The sequence below is a fragment of the Taudactylus pleione genome, unplaced genomic scaffold, assembly GCF_031769625.1.
Source record: "Taudactylus pleione unplaced genomic scaffold, aTauple2 ptg000198l, whole genome shotgun sequence".
NCBI lineage: Eukaryota > Metazoa > Chordata > Amphibia > Anura > Myobatrachidae > Taudactylus > Taudactylus pleione.
The window spans coordinates 10748211-10771305 of NW_028284600.1; the positions used below are offsets into that span (position 1 = coordinate 10748211).

Below are 23095 nucleotides of genomic sequence, written 5' to 3' on the forward strand. Positions count from 1 at the left end.
TAGCTGCATCCTATTATTGCACCTGTGGGTTTTATATAACATTAACCCAACACTCATGAGGACCTTATTGTGTGTTTCTAAATAAAATGTATTTCATGCATCCAGTTTGTTTTACTTATTTTCCATTTTACTTAAAGTTTATTTTTATTGAATAGAGAATATGTACAGGCAGCCTGTTTCACTCTGCCCCACTAGACAAATTAGCAGACACTGTTATACATGATGTAACTGGTATTTTATTATTTTTCAGTTACAGAGTGACTGTATTTACAAATGTGAGTATGACGTTCTCAGTGCCAGGTCACTGGTTCCCAAACAGACAGGCTTCTGTCAGTTACCATCTTCAGTTGTCACCAGTGTTATCATCTAGAGACCAAATAAAAATAAGAAAATAGAGGAATTCATTGTAGGATAGTTTCAAATAAATACTAAATATACCAAAAATCATAGAACAGTTCCAACTTTTTGGTGAGAGGGGTGTGGCCATGATTAAAATGGACATTACCACTATTGTAATATGTTGGATTTAGCATAGATTAAGCAGATCAGGGATCTGGCCTAATATGTCTGGACTGTCTTACAGGAATATAGGGAAATATGATAATGTGGTAAAATGAGAACCATAGTTCAGATATGGTATGATATAGTATCAATTGCAGGATTGTAACTGGATAGGAATAAAATATATTGATATTACTTAAACCCAAACACATTCTAACTACATTAAATTGTTACTGTATAAGAAAAACACATTAAAATATTGCTGTAAAATAAACAATTAAACATAAATGATGTTTTTCTAAAAAATATGGGATTTACTGATAACATTATTTAACAAGGAGTGAGATAGAATGGGGTCTAAATACAAGAATGAGGGAAGACAATAAGTTTAGTTTTGGACATATCAAGCTTGAAAAAGCATTGGGATATCCAAAAGGAAATATTGGATGAATAGTTTGAAATGTGTGAGAGAAGGAGAGGGAAGGGGTTATGGGGGAGGACAGGTTTAATTGGGTGTCATCAACATAAAGATGATGGTGAAGACCAAAAGAGCTGATAAGATTACCAAGTGGGGATGTGTAGAGAGAAAACAGTATGGGACTAAGGTTGAAAAATCAAAAGAGGATTATGTCAGAGAAACAGAGTGAGTGAAGAGACAGAAGGAGTGGATGGATGTTCAATTGTGTGAAATTCACAGTTGGACTCAGAGTGAACATAACACAGGAGCTGTAGAACATACAGAGTAAGTTATATCAGGTAGGATAGGCTATACTAAAGAGGTTGGTTTTAAGAGTACACTTGAAAGAGGGAAAGTTTGGTCAGGCAGAGTATTAATTTAGATAGGAACATCACAGACGAAATCTTGAAGGTAGGATTGTAAATTGTTTATCTGAAAGAAAGAGAGGTGTATGTCAGAGGCAGATCTAGAGGGAATATTTTGATAGAGATGAGTGTGAACCCCGTGTTTTGGTTTTGGTTCCAATTCATCATCATGTTTTGGATTTGATTTTGCCAAAACCACCCTCACTTATTTTGTTTTTGGATTTTTTCTACATTTATATAAACATCTTAAAAAATTTAATTTGGGACTGTTTGTGTTCCTACAGTATTATTAACCTCAATAACATTAATTTCCAGTAAATTTTGTCCACTTCACAACTCACAATATTGTTCACCAATATTTGCCAAAAGCTGGCTGGCTAAACTAAGCGACAGAGCAGCAGGACAAACACACAGCAGTTTAAAATAATTTTGCACATCTATGAAACATTTTGGCACAGCAGTGGCAAACAGGATGGAAGTTTAACAAACTATATGACCCCATAGAAAGAATGTACAGGGCAGCACAGGGAAATGGAGGTGGCTTATGAATGCTTATGAATGCAGTGGACAAGGGTAAATGATTAATTGACTAATTAATTGATTGATTAAAAAAATTTCATTTGAGACATGGCTTTGTTTTGAGGCAACTGAGAAAAGCCCCTAAAATAATACAATTTATCTTGTTCATTCATATTATTGAATAATACTAAATATTCTACATATTCATTTCTCTTTTTTTTGTGGGGCACCACATTATTTCTGGTTACAAATGTGTTGCAAATTAGTAATGCATTCGAGCAATTACTTATAAAATGTTTGTCTATGCAAAAAAGGCTTGCACCAATGCCCCCCAAAATGACAGCCCATAATAACAAAAAATGGTGTAAGATGGAATTTTTCTTTTTTCTCCCAGTATTCAAAGGGACTGCCAGATATGCTAATTTGTACATTGTTTTTAAAATAATCCTTCACCATTCTATTGAGCTTTACTGTATCAGATTGAGTCAGTGTAGAGCTGTCAAAAAATGTGGGCAATTATTTTAAGCCTGACCAGATGTCATAATGTTATTTTACTCTGGTGGGCTGAGTTGACTTATTCTCATCACCAGTTGGGTCTCTTAGAACAGGACGTTTTTTTTCCTGGCAGCAGCACTTGCAGGAGAAACTGAAGCTGGAGATGACATCGTGTCATGTGCCACTTGAGCTGACATCTTGCTTGCAAAGATCTCTTTACATTTCTTAAGATCTGTGTCCATTGAAAAGAAAGACATTATGTAGGACTTAAAACTAGGATCAAACATGGTTGCCAAAATGTAGTGATCCAATTGCAAGATGTTGACAACCCTTGGGTTCTCGTAAAGTGAATAAATAACTTGATCTTCATACTTAGTGAAATCGCTTAGTTTCATATTCTTCTTCAGTTTCTCAAGTGGTGTTTTCAGTTGTTTAGTTAAGGGAATCACCTGACACAGGCTAGCACTGCCTGAACTCACTTCATTGGTTACTATTTCTAATGGTTTCAGTAACCTGCATAAAATTGAAAGTATTCTCCACTATGCTAGACTAAGGTACATCCCCATTCCTCTCCCTATGTCATGGCTAAATTTGTGGCTTTAGATGGCTTCTTGCTGTTCTTCCAGACACTGAAGCATATAAAGGGAGGCTTCCCACCTTGTTACTACCTTTTGCTTCAGTTGGTGGCAAGGCAAAATCAACTTTTCTTGCAGCCACTGCAATAAGCAGTATACGGTACTTAATGCCAAATATGTCCAGAAAATTTTCAGGCCACAGACAGCATTTCTGGCATGCACCTGATATTTTTTTAAAAAATCTGCACAACCAAGTTTATTTAAGTGTGCACAAAACATGGGATGTGCTCAAATTCACCTAGTTGTAATGCCCTCACAATATTACCTGCGTTATCGGAAATGATAAATCCTGAGGAGAGACCTAGTGAACCATTTTGCTATGACATATCTGAGTTTTTTATAACAGGTTGACACCGGTATGCCTCTTAGTGAAGCCAGTGATACAGAGAGTAGCCTGCCTTTGGAATGGACTGGAATTGTGTGTTAGATACTGCTGAAGGTGATACACCACCCCAGTTGACTGTCACAGACATGTACATTTTAATTTGGCCTGTATTACTTGTCTACATATCTGTGGCTAAGTGGGTAAAATTTTATTTTCTAGGCCAAGAATCCAATTTTTTAAAATCCTGGTACAGACAAATAATTGCTTTTCTGGTAAAATGGAATCAACATGGAAATTGGTAGCAAGGACCTCGAATAACTGTCTAAAACCAAATTCATTGTTGGCAGATAATACAAGCATAGCCATCATGTCTTCAGTCATCTGATGTGCAACTGGATGACAGCTGTCATACTTGCTTCCTCTTGCAAAGGATTGTTTTATAGTCAATTGTTATTTGAATCTCAAACTATGGGGGGGGGGGAATTTTATAGTGTGAGAGCTTAGAAAATGTGACAGTTTAGCAGTAAACTTCCACACTGTTTAAACTCACCCAATGTAACAGAGTCCGAGAACACACAAATTTGCATGTTTTAGGTAAAAAAACTGTCATCCAGATGTTTTCCTATTTTGAAGATAAAACTCGACCAATGTGAGAGTTTACAGCTAAACTCTCACATTTTCTAAATTCTCACCTATTACATTTGGCCCCTAGTCTTCTTCTTTGTCCTCTTCTGCTATGAAGATTCACCCACAGCAGCAGCAGCCCCAGTGCTTATGGGCTTGATTCAGGTTTGGGAATAAAGTAAGAAAGAGCAAGTAACTGTATCTTGGTAAAACAACATTGCACTGCAGGTGGAGCGGTGTGTCCAAATTGAGATCTAAATTGCAGTGTAAAAATAAAGATGTCCAGTATTTTTGGACTACATGCAAAAGTAGCCAGTATTTCCCCTCATGCTAAAAAAAGTAGCTATTTGCATTCCTTGCATTGCAACATGGTTTGTCCAGGTGCACAGGTACTTGCTTTATCTTACATTTACTCTATTTCCAAATCTTAATCAGGCCCAAGGATTCTTTTGGGGAATCCTGGATTGGGGAGGAGTAAGTTAGCCTTCAGAAATTGGATGCAGAAGGACTACCTCCAAACATTAGTGAGGATATTGATGATAAAGGTGTTGGCGCTGGGGATTGCATGTGCTGGGATCTAGCTGAGAGCTGGGAGCTAGCTGATGCTGAACTTATTTTGGTATAGGATTTTTCAGATTTTCCAAAATAATTTGCATGAACTCTCTACAAATGATGTAACAGGGAGGAGGTTCCTAGATGGTTAATATCCCTACCTCTACATACTTTGGCTTCACAAATGGTACAGATGGCTTGATAAATGTCAGGATGTGGGTAAAAATAATTCTACACAAAAGAGATGGATTTTTTGGTATTTTGACCTGACATAATAATAGCCTTTTTATCATGGGCAAAAATTACTGCCACTAGTGGCTGACTTAGTGTGACACAAAAATCATCAAAGTCCTCAATTATTATGTCACCTTCTTTACTTGTACTGTTCATTCCCACATGTGCAGAGGTGCAGAAATGGTGGAAAAAGGTTCTCTATGAGTAAAGTGTCAGAAATGTCAAACTCACACATAGAAATCATGGACACCCTTAAACTCTACTCAGGGATTTGTGAACACACAGAAATTCTTCAGCCTTATTTTTATTTCTGCACTGATTTGCCTGCTTTACATTTGACACCTCTTGTAGACTCAGAGGTAAAAGGTGTTGCATCATCATGTGTGATTACAGAAGATACCTGACTATGTTTGGCCCCAGCTTGCTTTCACAGTAGGCATTCTAGTGAATGAAACAGCAGTAGCACTAGTAGAACCATCACTCACAAAGGAAGGCTATGGCCTGAGCCTTTCCTTTGCCAATGAGTTTGGTGCATTGCATGTTGCCAATTTTATGTTTTATGTTTAAACTTTCTCTTTATTATTAGAGGTGATTTTTGTTCCTTGAACATTATGAAATATTGTTTAGATTCAGGTGCCCTGTCTTATGCCTTCCTTGCTCTTGACCACCGGCTTTATGTAGCAGATGTTGAACTTTAAGTACTATCATGACTGGAAGCAGCTGCAGCACTATTACTGGGTTGCTTCTCCTGATCGATATGGACTCACAGTGCTTCTAGTAATGGTGATACAGCACCTACTGAACATTATTTTTCAAACACAGTGCCTGCCCTGAACCTGAAAACACAAAAGAGTTATTGTCACCAAAGATTTTAGGACAGAGATTGTAAAGGGAAGACATATGGATCAATACAGGGGCCTATTCTGGCAATGTCTCAGTAGGAGCTGACATGAGAGTAAGGTGCTGTATGCATAGATAATAACATAAACTACAGTATATTTGTTAATTTCTACCTGTAAATAAAGATGATGAGATCATTAATTATAAATGTCATTAAGAAAGAGAGGAAAGGTATGTGGCATATTGCGCGTATTCCAACAAATATGGAGATATAGTACATTAAGTTTTGTGAGTGAAAATTGGCCTATTATTTTGCTATGCACCTACAGTGCATACACACACCAATAAACCTGTATATTAAAGTTTAAATGTATATTAAAACTTTAATATACATTAAAGAAGAGGCAAGAAAAAAATAAATGTAGCTTAAAAACTTAGTGGGAATAGCAGAAAGCAGGAGGCTCTCTAAAGAAGTGTTAAAACTGCCGAGGCACCTAAAACAAGGGGGGCACTATGATTATGCCAGACTCCACAGAATGGGCAGGGTCTGTGGCTACTGATGAAATTGCTTATGTCCCAAACAAAGTTTTCCCTGTTATATGAATTGTATCACCATTACCAGCCAAAATAATGATACCCCCTTACAATTCTACCTTTTTTGTTGTAAAATAAGATTTACTGGAGATTCCTTTGTCACAGAACGCAGATGAGAAGTACTGGCAGAGGCAGAGTAACAGTTGGTATATGAGAGAGCTGGTGGGGTGGAGGCCAGAAGCGGATCAAAGAAATGAAGAAGGAGATTGTACATACTACTTAATACATATATACAGATAATCCGGTATATTTCTCTGCCTCACATTATCCTCCATGAAGAGAGTTCGGTGCTATGCTGGGTCACATGCACAGAGAAGGAAATCCTGTTTCTAATGGATCTCTTGCACCTAGCGTGGGGCGGGTACATCTGCCAATACCATACCAAACTCTGATTGTCAGGGAGACACCCTGAAATAGCAGCAATAGCCCTGACTCCCTGAAGAGTCTAGCAATCTCCCCAATTGCACCTTACCCACATTATGTAGCTGTAATATAAAATAAATAACTGAGTTATATACATTCAAATTGGGCTTATTAGTATCATTGCCCTGTATTGGTTATAATGCACAATGATCCCTATGGCTACATGCAATTTCCGAAAAGTATCAGTGTGTTTTCATCAACACGTAGATCTCACCAACTGCTTTAGGGCTCGTTTACATTTGGATGTAAGGCAATTTTATGGCACATCTCTCAGATGTAGGAGCACACACCCACTATACTGCCGTGCTTATAGGTGCTGTTTTCACAGTCTCCCCGAAATTCTTTTTCAAAAATAGGTAAGTATGGCCAATACTAATAATGACAGTTGCTGCTGTGGACTAAACAGCAGTGGGTGGTGCAAAGGCTTTAAGCCATATAGATCTCAGTATTAGCCCTAAGGAAACTTGCACTAGCATCAGGTAGTAATCTGGATTACGCTGCATCATGCAAACACAGTCACACTGCACCCAACTCACAATGGGGTCCACAGTGTACATAAGTCACCTTACTTGCAGTATGTACTGGTATTAAATTTGTGGGGCTTCAGTCTGCTGTAGCATATCAAATTAAATACTGTATAAGGCAAAGTCGCACCACAGTGATGAAGAAGTGGGATGATGGGGTTAATAGTGCTATGAAACTAAGTATTTTTAGATTGTTGCCCCTACACTCTAATTTGAAAACATGCATTTTGCTTGGGGAGCTCCTTTAATGTGAAACCACCAGTCTTCTGTGCAATAGTCTATTCCAATTGTCTCCTACCACCCATGAATCCTTGTTTATAGACAGGATATGAGCAGGGTTTGACTGGCCCACAGGGGTACAGGGGAAATCCCCGGTGGGCCCCACTGCCTGTGGGCCCACCCCCTCCTCTTGGTGTCAGGTTCCAGACCTCAAATTATAGATTGTTAATCTATTAGACTGTCAGATACCTGGTGGAGCAGGACCACTGATCAGCATGGGGGCTTGGTTCCCTTCTATAGAAACTACACCAAGATTTGCCTAATGATAAGCCAAGTATCTGTGGTGGCTGGCCACACCCCCACTGGTGGATGACCACACCCCTTAAGCATGGGCCCCGGTGGGCACTTCATGTTCCAGTCCGACACTGGATATGAGACAATAACATTTCTCAAATTGTTTGAGCGCTGAACACCCAAACAATGGGCCTGATTCAGGGGTGCAGGCAGCTCCTTTAGCAACTGCAATTCCGTACGCAGGGCTTCTGCAAAAACATGATAATTTCGTAGCCGCTGGGATTTGTACACAGACGACCACTAGCTGCATCTCTGATCCACCATGTACAAAATCAGACGCACAATTGGTCTTCGAAATGACCCTTTGGTTGATCAGAATGTTCATCACAAGTAAGTCCTGATGCAGGACAAATATCCTTCTGAAGTTCAAAACAGAAAAATATGGTCTCTCTAGGACTATGAGAAGCGGCTGAGAGTCTCTTACCAGTACTGCAGGGATGATTGTATTCTGCTATTGCTTGTTCATCTGGAAGATAGAAGTAAAGAAATCTTCAGTCCATATTATGCGGTTATATAATAAATATGTAGTGTATCATTATATGACTATCGCAATAGCAAGGGGAAAATTCTTTCTGAAGTTAGAGCAAAACTTTTAGAAATGGAACAAACTTCAGATCATCACTTGTAGCACTCAGCACAATATCATACAATTTAGCATTATTATTATAAACTGATAATTACCTGTTTCATAATAATCATACACTCTTGCTGTGGCTGGTTTTAGGCCTTTAACTTCAATGTCCTGTGTCACCGTGAACGAGAAATGATGAGGGCTGGATCCTATCTAAATAGTGAAACAATACTACATTAAGTAAAAAATAGGTGTATCTGAAAGCTGGTAGCATACAGTATGTTTGCAATGAAGAGTGAGTTTTGGTATCACAGCAAAAGAGAATAAAGCATAATATATTTTAATTAAGAGAACTGTGGCTGTTGGCAGTGCATGTGGAAGTGTTGCATTAACAAGATCCTATTTCAGATTGTTCTTTAATATATAAATTTTTACTTTGTTTTAGTTAAAGGAGTCTCTGATCATTCAACATTCTAAAGTGACTCATGTTGATATAATTGGTATTAAAACTAGAGATGTGCAGTTTAGTTGTCCAGAAATCCAAATCCACCCGAATTTCGTGAAACTGGAAAAATCGCGGTTCTGATCTCCTGAGGAGAGCCGGGTAAAACTGGGTTGCGGTTCTGATTTTTAAATCCGAATTTTGGGGTTTTGGATTGCATTAATTACATGATTTTAGCTGTTTTTAAAACTTTTTATCTATTTTTTTTTTTTTTCAAAGTCCGGATCCAAAAACCAAACAATGAAGGGCAGCGCACATTTCTAATTAAAACCCAAGCACACTATAATCCCTATCACAATCATACTTTCTTGTTCTCATCTCTCAAAATCATCAAATTAATCATCATTCTATGCAACTATTTACATAAAATACTAGCTCATGTAAGCTACATGATTGGATCTAAAGTACTGAGTATTGTTATTATTAATTACCTTATGTCACTTTTACACCGACGACCCAGAAATACATGGGTTTATCAACCCATACATTTCCCGGGTCTCAGTCCCCGACCCTGGTACAGAACAGAGTCGTGGACACAGGACTCCAAACCAGGTAGGGGGCCTACCTTTCACACATAGGGACAGATGTACTAAGCTCTGGAAAGTGATAAATTGGAGAGTGATAAACTGACAACCAATCAGCTCCTAACGGTCATGTTACAGGCTGTATTTGAAAAATGACAGTTAGGAGCTGATTGGTTGTTAGTTTATCACTCTCCAATTTATCACTTTCCAGAGCTTAGTACTTATGCCCTTTTGTCTGACTAGGTCGGTACGCGTGCATCGATATTAACCCGGATATTTAGGCAATGTGTTTAAGGGGTATTAGATTGTTTCATTTCTTATAAAATTAAAACAAATAGAATACTCATTGATACTTTTGATACTGTTTGACATTGTAATAATGTGCTTTAAGACCCAAGTGTTTTATTATTTATTCATGTGGGGTTTGCTTCCACCTGTTTGTTTAGGATGTCTCTTGGATGGGTAGAAACAGTGCTCCATGACAGAAAGTACAGATGCAAGGTGCCATAATTGGAGCAATAGTTTGTATTATCGTCTGGTTGATAAATAAATTATGCTAATTTGAGTGAGTATTATGGATTAAACTTCCTACACTATATCTAGGATTTAATGTCTGGTTACATCTATATATTATGTTATTATACATTTCAGTTGCTAATGAATGTCTAGAGCAGTGGTTTCCAAACTCTGTCCTCAGGGCACTCTAAAGCCAAAAAGTAGTTGAGGCTATTCTGCATTTAGCAGATGATTGTGAAAAAGATCTGCAATGTATGGAGTCTACAGATCACAGATTCTGACCAGAAAGTGATTGGACCTGGTGAATCAGGTTATCCAACATGTTGGATTTGGGTTTTGGTATGGGATGCTGGCTCTCGGGATCCTGGCAGTCAAAATCCTGACACCTGTTGGTAGGTATCCTAACCCCCCTCTCCCTAACCTGCCCTCCCCAGTTCCAAAACCTTACCTCCCCTGTAGTGCATAAACCTGACCTTTCCCTCACTGGACCCTAAACCTAGCACTCCCCCATTAGTGCCTAAACCTCCCCCTAGTCCCTAATACTAACCTTTAACCCTCCCCCTAAGCCAACTACTTACCTTCGGGATGATGGCAGTCATGATTCCTACTTATAAAATAGATCACAGGTGCTCAAACTCTGTCCTCAGGACCCCAAACAGATCATGTTTTCCAGGTCTCCTCACAGAATTACATGTTAAATAATTAGCTCCACCTATGGATCTTTTAAAATGTGTCAGTGAGTAATGAATACACCTTTGCACCAGCTAGATGATCTGGAAAACATGAACTGTGTGGGGTCCTGAGGACTGATTTTGAGAGCCACTGAAATAGATTATAATTTAAATCAGGGGTTTGCAACTCCAATCCTCAAGTACCACCAGCAGGCCATGTTTTCTGTATGTATTTAATCATGAACAGGTGAGTTCAGTAATTATCCCACTTGCCTCCACAGACAAACTTGAGGTTTGAGGTTGAGAACCACTGCATTAAATTATGCAATTGTATTGGTAATTTTGCAATACATAAAAGACATAACAGATCTGCACTAGATGATATGGCCATTAATGTAGAACAATTGTGGGTCACTAGTAATACAGTAATATTAGAAACCATAAACTAACGATTCAGGATAAGCAGACAGTTAAATAATACTGACCTCATTTAGGTACAAATTCACAATGTCATTCTGGATGTCGCTTCTTTTTATCACTTTGTCTGTCTCCAGCTGTGAATACAAACAAAAGTAGATCCTAATAAACATATCCTGATCATAACAAAATAATTAAAAAGAAAAATATTAAGTACTGTACTCAAAATATATCTCTTTCATTTGATAACTGCATTTGCTTTTTCAGTAGCATAGGGCTACATCGGCAAATCTTTGGTATCTGCTGGCATAAACATTACAAAGCATTGCACTATATATCCATGCACAGCATGCCACTATATATATTCATGCACAGCACACCACTATACATTATATACATGTACTGCATGCTGCTATATATATATATATATATAATAAAAACTAGGGATGAGCGGGTTCGGTTCCCTGAGAACCGAACCCACCCGAACTTCGGGGATCCGGGGCGATCCGAGCCCAAGCTCGGATCTCCCTGTCTGCCCCGGATCCCTCTCCCGAGGCAAAACCTCGAGATCTGCTGTCGGATCTCGAGGTTTTGCCTCGAGCGGCCATTTAAAAAAAAATGCCTTTGCCTTTAATGGGCAAAGTGCTGATTGGCTGACAGAGCCGTCTGTCACGGCTCTCAGCCAATCAGCATTATGGTGCTCATTTGCATGTAGCACGGACTCGTGAGATCCGTGCTACATGCATCTGTGTGATTGACAGTGACACAGAGCACAGATGGGTCAGTGAGACCCGTCTGTGCTGCTGTGTATTTCAATGACACAGATGCACGCACGGACCAGGAGATCCGTGCTACTTGCATCTGTGTCATTGACACAGAGCACTAACGGGTCCGTGAGACCCGTCTGTGCTGCTGTGGTAAATAAAAAAAAAAAAACCTGTGTAAAAAGAGAAAAAAATGGCGTCCTCCCCCCCAAAAAAAGAGCAACCAGCCCCGGGCATTAGTGACCCAGTGCTGGGTGTGCTTAAATACAGGGGACAAACGACATAGGGGTCCCCTGTACTTAAACACAACCAGCACCGGGCTAGTCAGAACCAGAGCTGGTTGCCAAAATACAGGGGACAAACGACGTAGGGGTCCCCCGTATTCTGCGCAACCAGCTCTGGGCTCTGATCCGGTCCTGGTTCTGGAAATACAGGGGAAAAAAATGAGTAGGGTTCCCCTGTATGTTCCAGAACCAGCACTGGACTTTTTCTAGCGGGGGGCTGATGCCACAGCCAGGGGAGCCCTTTCACCGGGCCCCCCAGCCGCAGCATCAGCCCTGACCGCTAGTCAGCCCAGGCCGGGGATCCCTGGAGAGCTGGGGACCCCCCCAATAAAGGGGTCACCCTCTCCAGGGCACCCCAGGCCCAGGCTGATAGCCCGGGGCTATCCCCGCCACCCCTGGTGGAGGTGGGTGGCGGGTTGATTGTGTGGTGTGGTGTAAATAAAGAATATCAAACATTGTCTTTACAAGTAGAACTGCAAGTCCCAGCAAGCCTGCCCCGCATGCTGGTACTTGGAGAACCACAAGTACCAGCATGCAGGGCATTAAGGGCCCACTAGTACCTGTAGTTCACCTGTAAAAAAATGTTTAAAAAAAACACAGGACACACACACCGTGACAGTATAAGTTTATTAAACATACATACACACACACACACACACACACACATGTACACATACTCACCTATGTAACCCTGTAGCATCGGTCCACTTGTCCGGTAAAGTATCCATAGGGGACCTGTGAAAAAAAACATACTCACCATCTCCTATGCGAGGTTCTGTCCTCTTCGTTCCAAAGTAGGCATCCCCGGACTTGGCAAAAAAAAAAAAACGAAAACGCGATCCACGAACTTAGTACCGTTCTATAGAACGGTACTTCCCGAATGAGAGCTTAGCGGCGGGGTATCACCATGGAAACCCCGCTGCTAAGCGTTCATTGGCTGAGAGAGGCCATCTCCCGTCTCTCTCAGCCAATGAACGGCTCCCTCCATTGTAGTCAATGCTGGGAGCCGCAAGGTTATTAAAGTTTACCCTGCGGTTCCCACCATTGACTACAATGGAGGGAGCCGTTCATTGGCTGAGAGACGGGAGATGACCTCTCTCAGCCAATGAACGCTTAGCAGCGGGGTTTCCATGGTGATACCCCGCTGCTAAGCTCTCATTCGGGAAGTACCGTTCTATAGAACGGTACTAAGTTCGTGGATCGCGTTTTCGTTTTTTTTTTTTGCCAAGTCCGGGGATGCCTACTTTGGAACGAAGAGGACAGAACCTCGCATAGGAGATGGTGAGTATGTTTTTTTTCACAGGTCCCCTAGGGATACTTTACCGGACAAGTGGACCGATGCTACAGGTTACATAGGTGAGTATGTGTACATGTGTGTGTGTGTATGTATGTTTAATAAACTTATACTGTCACGGTGTGTGTGTCCTGTGTTTTTTTAAACATTTTTTTTACAGGTGAACTACAGGTACTAGTGGGCCCTTAATGCCCTGCATGCTGGTACTTGTGGTTCTCCAAGTACCAGCATGCGGGGCAGGCTAGCTGGGACTTGCAGTTCTACTTGTAAAGACAATGTTTGATATTCTTTATTTACACCACACCACACAATCAACCCGCCACCCACCGCCACCAGGGGTGGCGGGGATAGCCCCGGGCTATCAGCCTGGGCCTGGGGTGCCCTGGAGAGGGTGACCCCTTTATTGGGGGGGTCCCCAGCTCTCCAGGGATCCCCGGCCTGGGCTGACTAGCGGTCAGGGTTGATGCTGCGGCTGGGGGGCCCGGTGAAAGGGCTCCCCTGGCTGTGGCATCAGCCCCCCGCTAGAAAAAGTCCAGTGCTGGTTCTGGAACATACAGGGGAACCCTACTCATTTTTTGCCCCCTATATTTCCAGAACCAGGACCGGATCAGAGCCCAGAGCTGGTTGCGCAGAATACAGGGGACCCCTACGTCGTTTGTCCCCCGTATTTTGGCAACCAGCGCTGGTTCTGACTAGCCCGGTGCTGGTTGTGCTTAAGTACAGGGGACCCCTACGTCGTTTGTCCCCTGTATTTAAGCACACCCAGCACTGGGTTACTAATGCCCAATGCCCGGGGCTGGTTGCTCTTTTTTGGGGGGGTGCACGCCATTTTTTTCTTTTTTTACACAGGTTTTTTTTTTTTTTTTACCACAGCAGCACAGACGGGTCTCACGGACCTGTCATTGCTCTGTGCCAATCACACAGATGCATGTAGCACGGATCTCCCGGGTTCGTGCTACATGCAAATGGGCACCATAACGCTGATTGGCTTCCTGTCTGCCACTGCAGTGCCACTCCTAGATGGGCCACGTGTTTGTGCCGCCCCCTTGTGTCGCTTAGCATAGTCATCCAGCTTCCTCGGTACAACCTTTTGGCCTAAAAACAATATTGTGAGGTGTGAGGTGTTCAGAATAGAGTGGAAATGAGTGAAATTAATGTTATTGGGGTTATTAATAGCGTAGGAACAAAAAAAGGCCCATTATGTGATTTTAGCGGGTTTTTTTTATTTTTTAAGACAAAAATCCAGATCCAAAACACAAAACCCAGAACCCAAAACACGAAGGGTGGTTTTGGCAAAACCAATCCAGATCCAAAACACGAAGAAAGATCAGATCCAAAACCAAAACACAAAACACGAAAAGTGTCCGGTGCACACCCCTAATAAAAACACACTATCAGAGCGCAAATCTGCAAGATGAGAGCAGTCCCAGTAATTATCTTTTGTCAAATGTGGGTCTGTATGCACTGTCTCGTGTATTGGCCGACGTTCTTCCCTCTTTTCAATGATCCCCGTATCCACAACACACATAATAAATTTCGAAAAAATAGATAGAAGGAGCGCCATAGTGCAGTATCTCAAACATTTATTAAAAAAAAACATTTTCCATCAAACATATGTCATGAATGGCATACCAAAAGGAGCGGTCAGACCACTGCAGGTATACAGCACAAATAATAAAGTCTCCGATCAAGCAGGTTGTCTCATCGGCAAACTCGTATCACATAGTAACGGTAGGCCTCTACTCTACGCGTTTCGTCACTTGGAGTTCGTCAGAGGGCTGGCCCAGCATATCCAAGACTCCCCATACAAACACAGTGTAACCAATCACATTGCTATACATTATTTAACTTTGATAATCCTACAGCTGCAAAGTGCACCACTTGAGCTGATTTACACATACATATGTATTGCTGTTCTCACTACAAAGTATCTTTAAAATAACATATTTACCGCATGTAAACAATTAGCTGTCAGTTAATATTACCATTCCCAGCAAATATTAACATGTACACTTGACAATAGAATAATGTAAAAATACATATACAGTAATAAATTCTAAAACAATTATTTAGATTAATAAAATGACAATTGTTTTGATACATAAAAACAAATTTAAAACACATATACACAAGTTTAAAACATATATTACTTAAAATAGCAGACCGCTTAATATAGCAAGTCCAGAATTCAAATATTAAGTGTGGTAGAAATATATATCCTGTAACGTAGTCATATAAATTATTGCCTATCTGAAAGGCACAAATCCCAAAAATATATTGATCAAAAAATCAATTAGATTAAAAGAGGTGTGATCTCGAACCCTTCATTTAAACCCAAAGGGTGCAGTGTATTTAAAGTGACAATCCAATATGTTTCTCGTTTGGAAAGAAGATTAAGTCTGTCGCCACCTCTTTGATCTAATTTAACATATTCTAAACACAAAAATCTCAGGTTTTGTAATTTACTTGCTTGACAGGGTTAAAGTGACGTGGAACACTATGATTGTCAATTAGATTTTTTATATTCCTGGTATGTTCCAGGATTCTAATTTTCAGAGGACGCTTAGTCTTCCCCACATACTTTTTGCCACAACCACATATATTAACATATAGATAACATAAGTGGTATTGCAATTAGTTACACCCTTAATTGTATATTCTTTTGAGCTATCATTACCAACAAAGCTCTTATGACCTTTCAGCCCATACTGACATACTTTACAGGAATTACACGCATAAAATCCTTGTGCTTTGTTTAAAAATAATGAAGATTCTGTATGGTAATTAACATAGGTAATAAAATAGGGCACATGAACTTCTTTAGAGTTTTTGCCTTTCAAAAACCAAGTTCAGCTCTTTCAGGGACAAACGTAGATAAAACCAGATCCATTTTAATCAAATGCCAATGTCTATTTAAAATCCTTCTAACATCTTCACTTTGGCTGGAGGTTTAAGTCACAAAAGGGTATTTGAATGTTTTCTCATTATCACTTTTCTCTCCCTTATTGCAATAGTGTAGATCTTTCAAGGTTTTTAGCCCTCAGTACAGCAGCATTGATTAAATCAGATGGATAACCTTTTTCAACAAATCTTGTCACATAAACTTGGCACGCTGCTCTATATATCCATGCACAGAATGCCACTATATATCCTACTGCACATATAGGGGTGAATTGATTTAGCTGTGATAAAACGTAATCTTTTCGTGCTTTAACCTATTAAACCTATCACTCGTTAATTTCACTTTTTACCTGTATGTGCTACCGTTTTTTGCACAATTCAATTCGAAAACTCATCTTCCTGCATTCGTGTGACAACTCTTGCAGGTTTTACATGTAATATATAGGTGAAATTGGGAAATCTATCTGTACCCCCCAAAGCAGGCAAACTTGCATAGGATAACAGTACAGAAGTCTATTGGTGTCTATAGTAACAGTATTTTGGGTTCTTAAATTGTGTCAAATGGCTTCATTGAACGTTTTTATAAAACAGTGAAAAAATATAGAAAGCAAGTTTCTTTAGCAAAATAAATGTTCTACTTAAATTAGGGGCATGCAAAATGCAATAAGTATATATTTGTGTCATTTTTAGCCACTGTTAAAAAAAAAACCTCTAACACCCACCTATCCCCTTCATCCAGCGCCCCCAGATAGCTGTCGCAAATCAATTAACCTATTTTTCTGCACTTTGCACATTTTCACCCCAAAAATGGCTTGTCATTTTTGGCCAAATTAAGCTAATTAAAAAATTATGTTTGTCTAATTAGTCATTAAAGAGGGTGTCCCACTGGTTCCGAACCAAGTCCCGACATTATTACCTTAAAATAGGATTTTCTCCAACTTTTCATGTGCTCAGGAGGTGGTGAAATTTACATTAAATGCTATGAAGAATTATCACGCGTTAATTTGCTGGCTTTTTGAATAGGGAACATTTTTTTCCCCCCGAAAATCACTTTTACGCACTTTAACAAGTAAAAAATGGGTTATCAAGGCTAATTGAATTCCCCCCGTGATCTTACTACAAGTTTTATACCTGTACAACTAATGCTGGACAGAGCAGATCTAAAACCTGGGTTACCGCCTATCATTACTTTAATATACAGAACCTCTGCATGGTGACCTGGTATATGGTGCCTTAAAGAAAACTAACTTTCCTAGCTTCAGATGCTAGACATTCAGACACTGAATCTTATTATGCATACTAATAATACACCTTGTACTATAGTCAAACTGCATAGGTTATGCCAGTGACTGACCTGCGCTACTGAGCTCTTCACTGGGATGTATCCAGACAGCATCTTTATCTCAATAACAGCCATGTTGGAATGTATCCGATTACCTATGTATCTACAGGAATAAAATGCTAAGAGTCAGAGTTAGTTACATTTTACATTTAATCTACAATTTTATTTTATATAGATATATATGCCCCAAAGCACTCTAATATAGCAGCAAAAAATGTTTGTGGAATTGATAACTCATAGCAGGGCCGGACTGCCAATCTGGAACTTCTGGCAAATGCCAGAAGGGCGGATGTCAAGGTGGCCCTGGTCTGGCTGCAAACTCCGGGCAAGCAGCTCCTCCTCCCGGTGCTTTGCTCGACTGGGACACTGAAAGACTTGCGGCACGCCCTGGTGAGACTTGGCCATGCCTCCTTTTTGTCAAGACTATCTCACTTTTGCGGGTGCATGCATTAGGGGGACAGCCAGGGCTGCTAATTATCCCCAGTCCATCCCTGTAGCATAGAGAGAACCAAAGTGTAGTATGTCTCATTCAAAATTAAATTATAAAGGGTGTGAAAAACTCTTCTATTTAAAAAGATGAGGCGTACCCCACTCACACTATATCATCAGGCTAAACATATATAATGGTTTCTTTCAGATTTTCTATGGACTATGGCCCTCATTCAGAGGCGATCGCAAGAAGCGAGCGCTTGTTCTGAATGAGGGTGGCCACTTCTATTTTTAAGTGCGGCCTCCTGGTCGCTAGCTAAGCACCCACAGCTTTAGCGACCAACCAGGTTGATGGTCGCGATGGTCAAGACCATTGCAACCATCGGGGCTTGCGACTAGAACCTAAGGTTGGGTGTCGGCAGCCGCAAGCCCCAAGCCTCTGATCGAGCAGGAAGCTCCCCACTGACATCACTGCTGATGTCAGTGCGGCCTCCCACAAAACGTCAGGCGTTCCTTAAGGAACGCCTCCATTTGTGAAACCACCCCCCCGCCACGCCTACAAAACGGGCCGAGCTGTCGATCACCATCGACAGCCAGCCCTTTTGTAGTGAGCTTTCGCTCCAGGGCTTGCGCACGCGCAGTGTGGCCGCTGCGCGTGCGCAGGGGATAAACATTGACCCAGTTGCGAGCGCTCAGCACTTGCGACTGGGTCTGAATGAGGACCTATATATAGAGGATACTGTAGGTCAGCAAGCATATCCCACTCACACTCTAATCAGCCATTTAAAGCACATAAGGGTTTCTTTCAAACATAGGATCAATGAGCGTACCCCAAACTAACACAAAGTATGTTGTAGCGATACACATAAAGGTTTCTTTTTTTATGAATGTTCTAGACGCATACCAACAACACACTGTGTTCAAATTGGATTGCCTTCTATCACGGTTTCTTTGCCAGAAATTTCTCAGGAATGTCCCTTATACACCGTACTTTCCAACCAAAGTGCAGCAGTGCTTATATGCGTATATAAGTTTATTTGATAAAATGGCTCGTGAAAAATCGAAAAAAAAAATCACTAATTAAAACAAACTGTCCATACACAGTCTTTGGACAATTAAATATGAAGAAAGAAAAATTTAAATGTGGCACAAATGGTATAAAAGCGGCATTTAAAAAACACATGAAAAAATTGATAAAAATAAAATCAAAGCCCATCAGATTTCATAAATCTACTCACCCTCCAGGGACAATAGACACATTTGGAATAACAATGTTTATTGCCCACTGTTTGGAAAGCAGGTTTTATTGACTCGCTATTAAGATAGCAATGTCTTCTAGTTACTATTTTAATGACAATGTATATTGGTTATTAGTTTAACAGTGTTCATTAATCTCTTTTAGGCTCGTAGAATGGTATTGGCTATTTCACAGATATTAGTGCATATTAATCATTAATAGAATATCAGAGTGTATTTAGTAAAATTACCCAGCTTAATAGAAATAATTAAAATTATGATATATTAACCACATGCCTGGCATAGTCGCATCAGTCGTGACCATGCCAAACTAGGCTTTTCCTGACACGGGCATACATTATGCGACTGGTCAGAAATGCCAACTTGTACTACAGGAAGAGAATAATCCTGCAGCTGTTGAACTAACACAGCTTCGTATACCTCTCTGAAGCACCGGCTCTACCCCCCAGGCTCTGACTCCTGCCACCAGCTACAGGAGACTGTTATCTATCATTGCTCTATGCCCGGCAACAGAGAACATGCACACCCGCAACATCAGGAGCTCATGGTGCTGCAACCATGTCGGTGGAAGATGACGTTTTATCTAGTTTGAGATCTGAACTTTATGGGAAGATCAGAGTCAAAACCGAACGCTCATCTTTAGATTTTTCTGAGATGCTATGGTGACACAAAAGAAGAAATGAGCCTTGATGTTATTGGTTTGTTACCTGTTATGTTTCACAGATCCTAAACCTTGTAATAATACCTAGAAAGGACAATTACTATTATCACTTATATATAGACACCATGGATCAGCACCACCACAGATTGATCTATGAGTGACAAAAAAGTATTGTCCTTATATAGTCGATAAATCCATAAACCAAACAAATACTTTTCATAATCAGTGTTTGAGAAGACCTCTCCACAAATTTGGAATTAACATCATAACAGTTGTTAATTATATACTTTTCCAATAAAGAACCTGTAGTTTCCTATGTATATTCATGGTAAATCATGTTTACTGGAATTAATGATATATATGATAAAGAAGATTGATACAGAAGAGAGTAATACATTATTTGTGAAATATATTCCTTGAATGATTCTACAATACAACAATAAAGTAATTGTAAAGTAGATTAACACCTCTTGCTGTGCTGTCAATGTCATAGATGAGCGTTTTGATCAAACAGGTTTAAAAAGTGATGAATTTATGTTAATCAATGACAGTTCTAAGGGTTAGGACTTCTGTTGATGTATTGTCTACACCTTCTAGCCATCCTCTGGTAACAGATTATGCATCAAAAGTAGGTCAATGTGCCTTTGCTGTTTTTGTGTTTTATTTTTTATTTTAAGGAATCTGTGTTTCATTATATATGTCAAGTGTTAATACAATATTTAATTCAATAAGCATTTAGTCATAATAAACTCCATTTAATAACACTCTGTCTTTGTGTTCTTAAATAATGTGTCACATTGGTTTGTTTAGTGTTAAAATAATGCAGGGAAATGTTTGCTTTACAGTAATTCTGGATAGACCATTTGCTTCTAAGTGTGAGCTGCATATGTTCAGATCGGGAGGGGGGGGGCTTACCTAAAACTGCTTTTTTAATAGATAATGTTGCTGGAAATATTAAAGGTGGTTCCTGGTTACATCATTGTGATGGGGGTACATTAACATCATTAAGATCTGCCAACTTCAAGGAATGGTAGGAGAGCATAGAAATCACTCACAGACCATCTTTTGAAAGGCGTGAGAACTGCATGCTTAGTATAAAGGTGTTTAATGGTAACTAATAGAATATTAATGTTTATCAATTACTACTAAGACAGTAAAATGGATTAATCATCATAAGGTTGTCAATGCATATTGGCAAAATGTAGTATATCAGAGTTTATTAGTCACATTCAATCAGTGTAGCAGCATGTCACAATTAGTGTAGCATTGTTTATTGGTCAGTATAAGTATATCAATTGTGTTGGGTACAGGATGCTGGCAGTCATGATCCCAGTGGTCAGAATCCTTATGCCAGCATCCCGACAGGGTTAGCACACCAACACTTGTTGGTCGGTATGCTAACCCTCCCCCTCTCCCTACCCTAGCCCCTACCCTTCTTATTTACTGCCTGACCTAACCCCCTACCTCCCCCTTAGTGCCTGTACCTAACCTCCCCCACCCCTCATCCGAAACCTAACCCTCCTCCCTTAGTACCTAACCCTAACCCTCCACCTAGGGCCTAACCCCTAAACCTAACCCTCCCTCAACTGCACTACTTACCTTTGTGATCCCGGCGGTCGGGATTCTGGCCGGCATCTAGATTTTGGCAATGGTAATGTAAGTGTCAGCATCACAATGGCAATTTAAGCATCATAGCAATTTATATTGATCCCTATTAAGATTGTTGTGTGCATTGTTCACTAATAGAATAGTAGTAAATCTTTTTTTAAGATTTATTTTTGCTTTATTTCCAATTTAACAATACAGAGAGATAATAACAATGAGAAATATATATATGGACCAAAAAACATGCAAAAGACTTACTGTATCTCACTGATGGCGAGAACAAGAATAAACATTGAAACATGTAAAATGCTAGATATAAAACATACTCATATATAGAAAAATGTCACTATTGTTATACAACTAGAAATTAAAAGCAAGGGGAGGAAGAGGGGAAGAGCAAACATGCCCAGGATTGAATAGAAGAGAAAAAAATGAGTTTAGCAGAAAGTGAATTGATAAAGCTCTATGAATTCACAAATATATGAATTAAGCAAGATCTATGAAGGATGTGTGGTATTAAAACAAAATATCCACAATGTTCCTAGAAGCAGTGCTGGTAGTGCAGGACTCATTCACTGCGAACCAATGACTCCATATTTGTATAAATCTAAGTGATTTATTATGAAGGTAAGTTGTTATCTACCAAATCTTGTTAATAACCGCTTGATTGGGGGGGGGGGGAGACAAGATGCTTCCAATGAGAATCTATAAGGCTATGGGCTGCATTAAGGATTTAAGAGACTAATTTTTCTGAAAACTTATCCAAACATGCTATAGGAAGCCCCAGAAGGAAGGATCAAGGTTCTCTGGTAATTGTATAATTAGTCAACTTGCTCATTAGGGCCACCACTGCAATCCAGAAAACTACGATCTTTGGGCATGTCCACCAGATGTGAATGAAGGTGACTGTATTTCCACAACCCCTCCAACAAAGCGGAGATATAGACTGGAATATTTTATTCAATCTGGCAGGTACCATATACCAACAGAAATACATTTTATAAGCATTTTCCTTGATTAGAGTAGAAATAGATAATTTGGAAACCCTTTCCCAATTTATGGAGCTAGAGTCCTCTTCTGGGGGTGCCCCTAGATCACGCTCCCATTGTAACTCGTATATGGGAATGGGGGGTTCCGTAGTATGCATTGGCAAAACATACAGGGACAAAATCATGCCTTTCATGAGGGGATTATTCAGATATAGTCATTCAAAAGGGTTAGGTTGTATGGAACAGCGTAGGAATGTAACAAAGTGCTTCAGCTGAAGATAAGTAAAAACATTTATAACTGGGAATTTAACTTGTTCTGTAAGTCACCCAGATTCATACAGGTGCCATCTTTCACAACAGGATGCAGTTAAGATGCTGGCAGACGGGATGCCGGAAAGTTAGGGTTAGGCACCCCTGGGGGGAGGTTAGGGGGGGAGGGGGAAAGTTAGTGAAGATCCAGACAGAGGCTGGATATTCTGACCACCAGCATCCAGTTGGCCGTGAAATCATACCAATTCCTTTCACAACCTCTACCACAAACCGAATACCTCTAGTAAACCAAGGTGCAGAGAAAGTCCAGGGGGAAACAATAGATTGTCTCATAGAGGATCAAAGGGGAAGGAATGGAGAGAAGTTTAAATTAATGTGTGCATTGATCCCAAATAGTACAAGTGAAGTTGAATATGGGATGAGATGAGACAAACAAT

The 23095-nt window shown here is 40.0% G+C and overlaps 1 protein-coding gene across 1 annotated transcript in view; it reads right to left on the minus strand.

Moving 5' to 3' along the window:
- Positions 1-279: 279 nt before the first annotated feature.
- The window catches only part of LOC148518858 (alpha-2-macroglobulin-like protein 1), a 208252-nt gene continuing 185436 nt past the window's right edge, over positions 280-23095 (minus strand). Inside the window, exons 34-38 of the mRNA XM_088476975.1 lie at positions 17460-17550; positions 10931-10999; positions 8343-8445; positions 8086-8127; positions 280-366 (exon numbers count right to left, since the gene is read on the minus strand). Of these exons, the coding sequence (XP_088333101.1) occupies positions 344-366; positions 8086-8127; positions 8343-8445; positions 10931-10999; positions 17460-17550 (328 nt within the window). The 3' untranslated portion in view covers positions 280-343. The remainder of the gene's footprint in view (positions 367-8085; positions 8128-8342; positions 8446-10930; positions 11000-17459; positions 17551-23095) is intronic.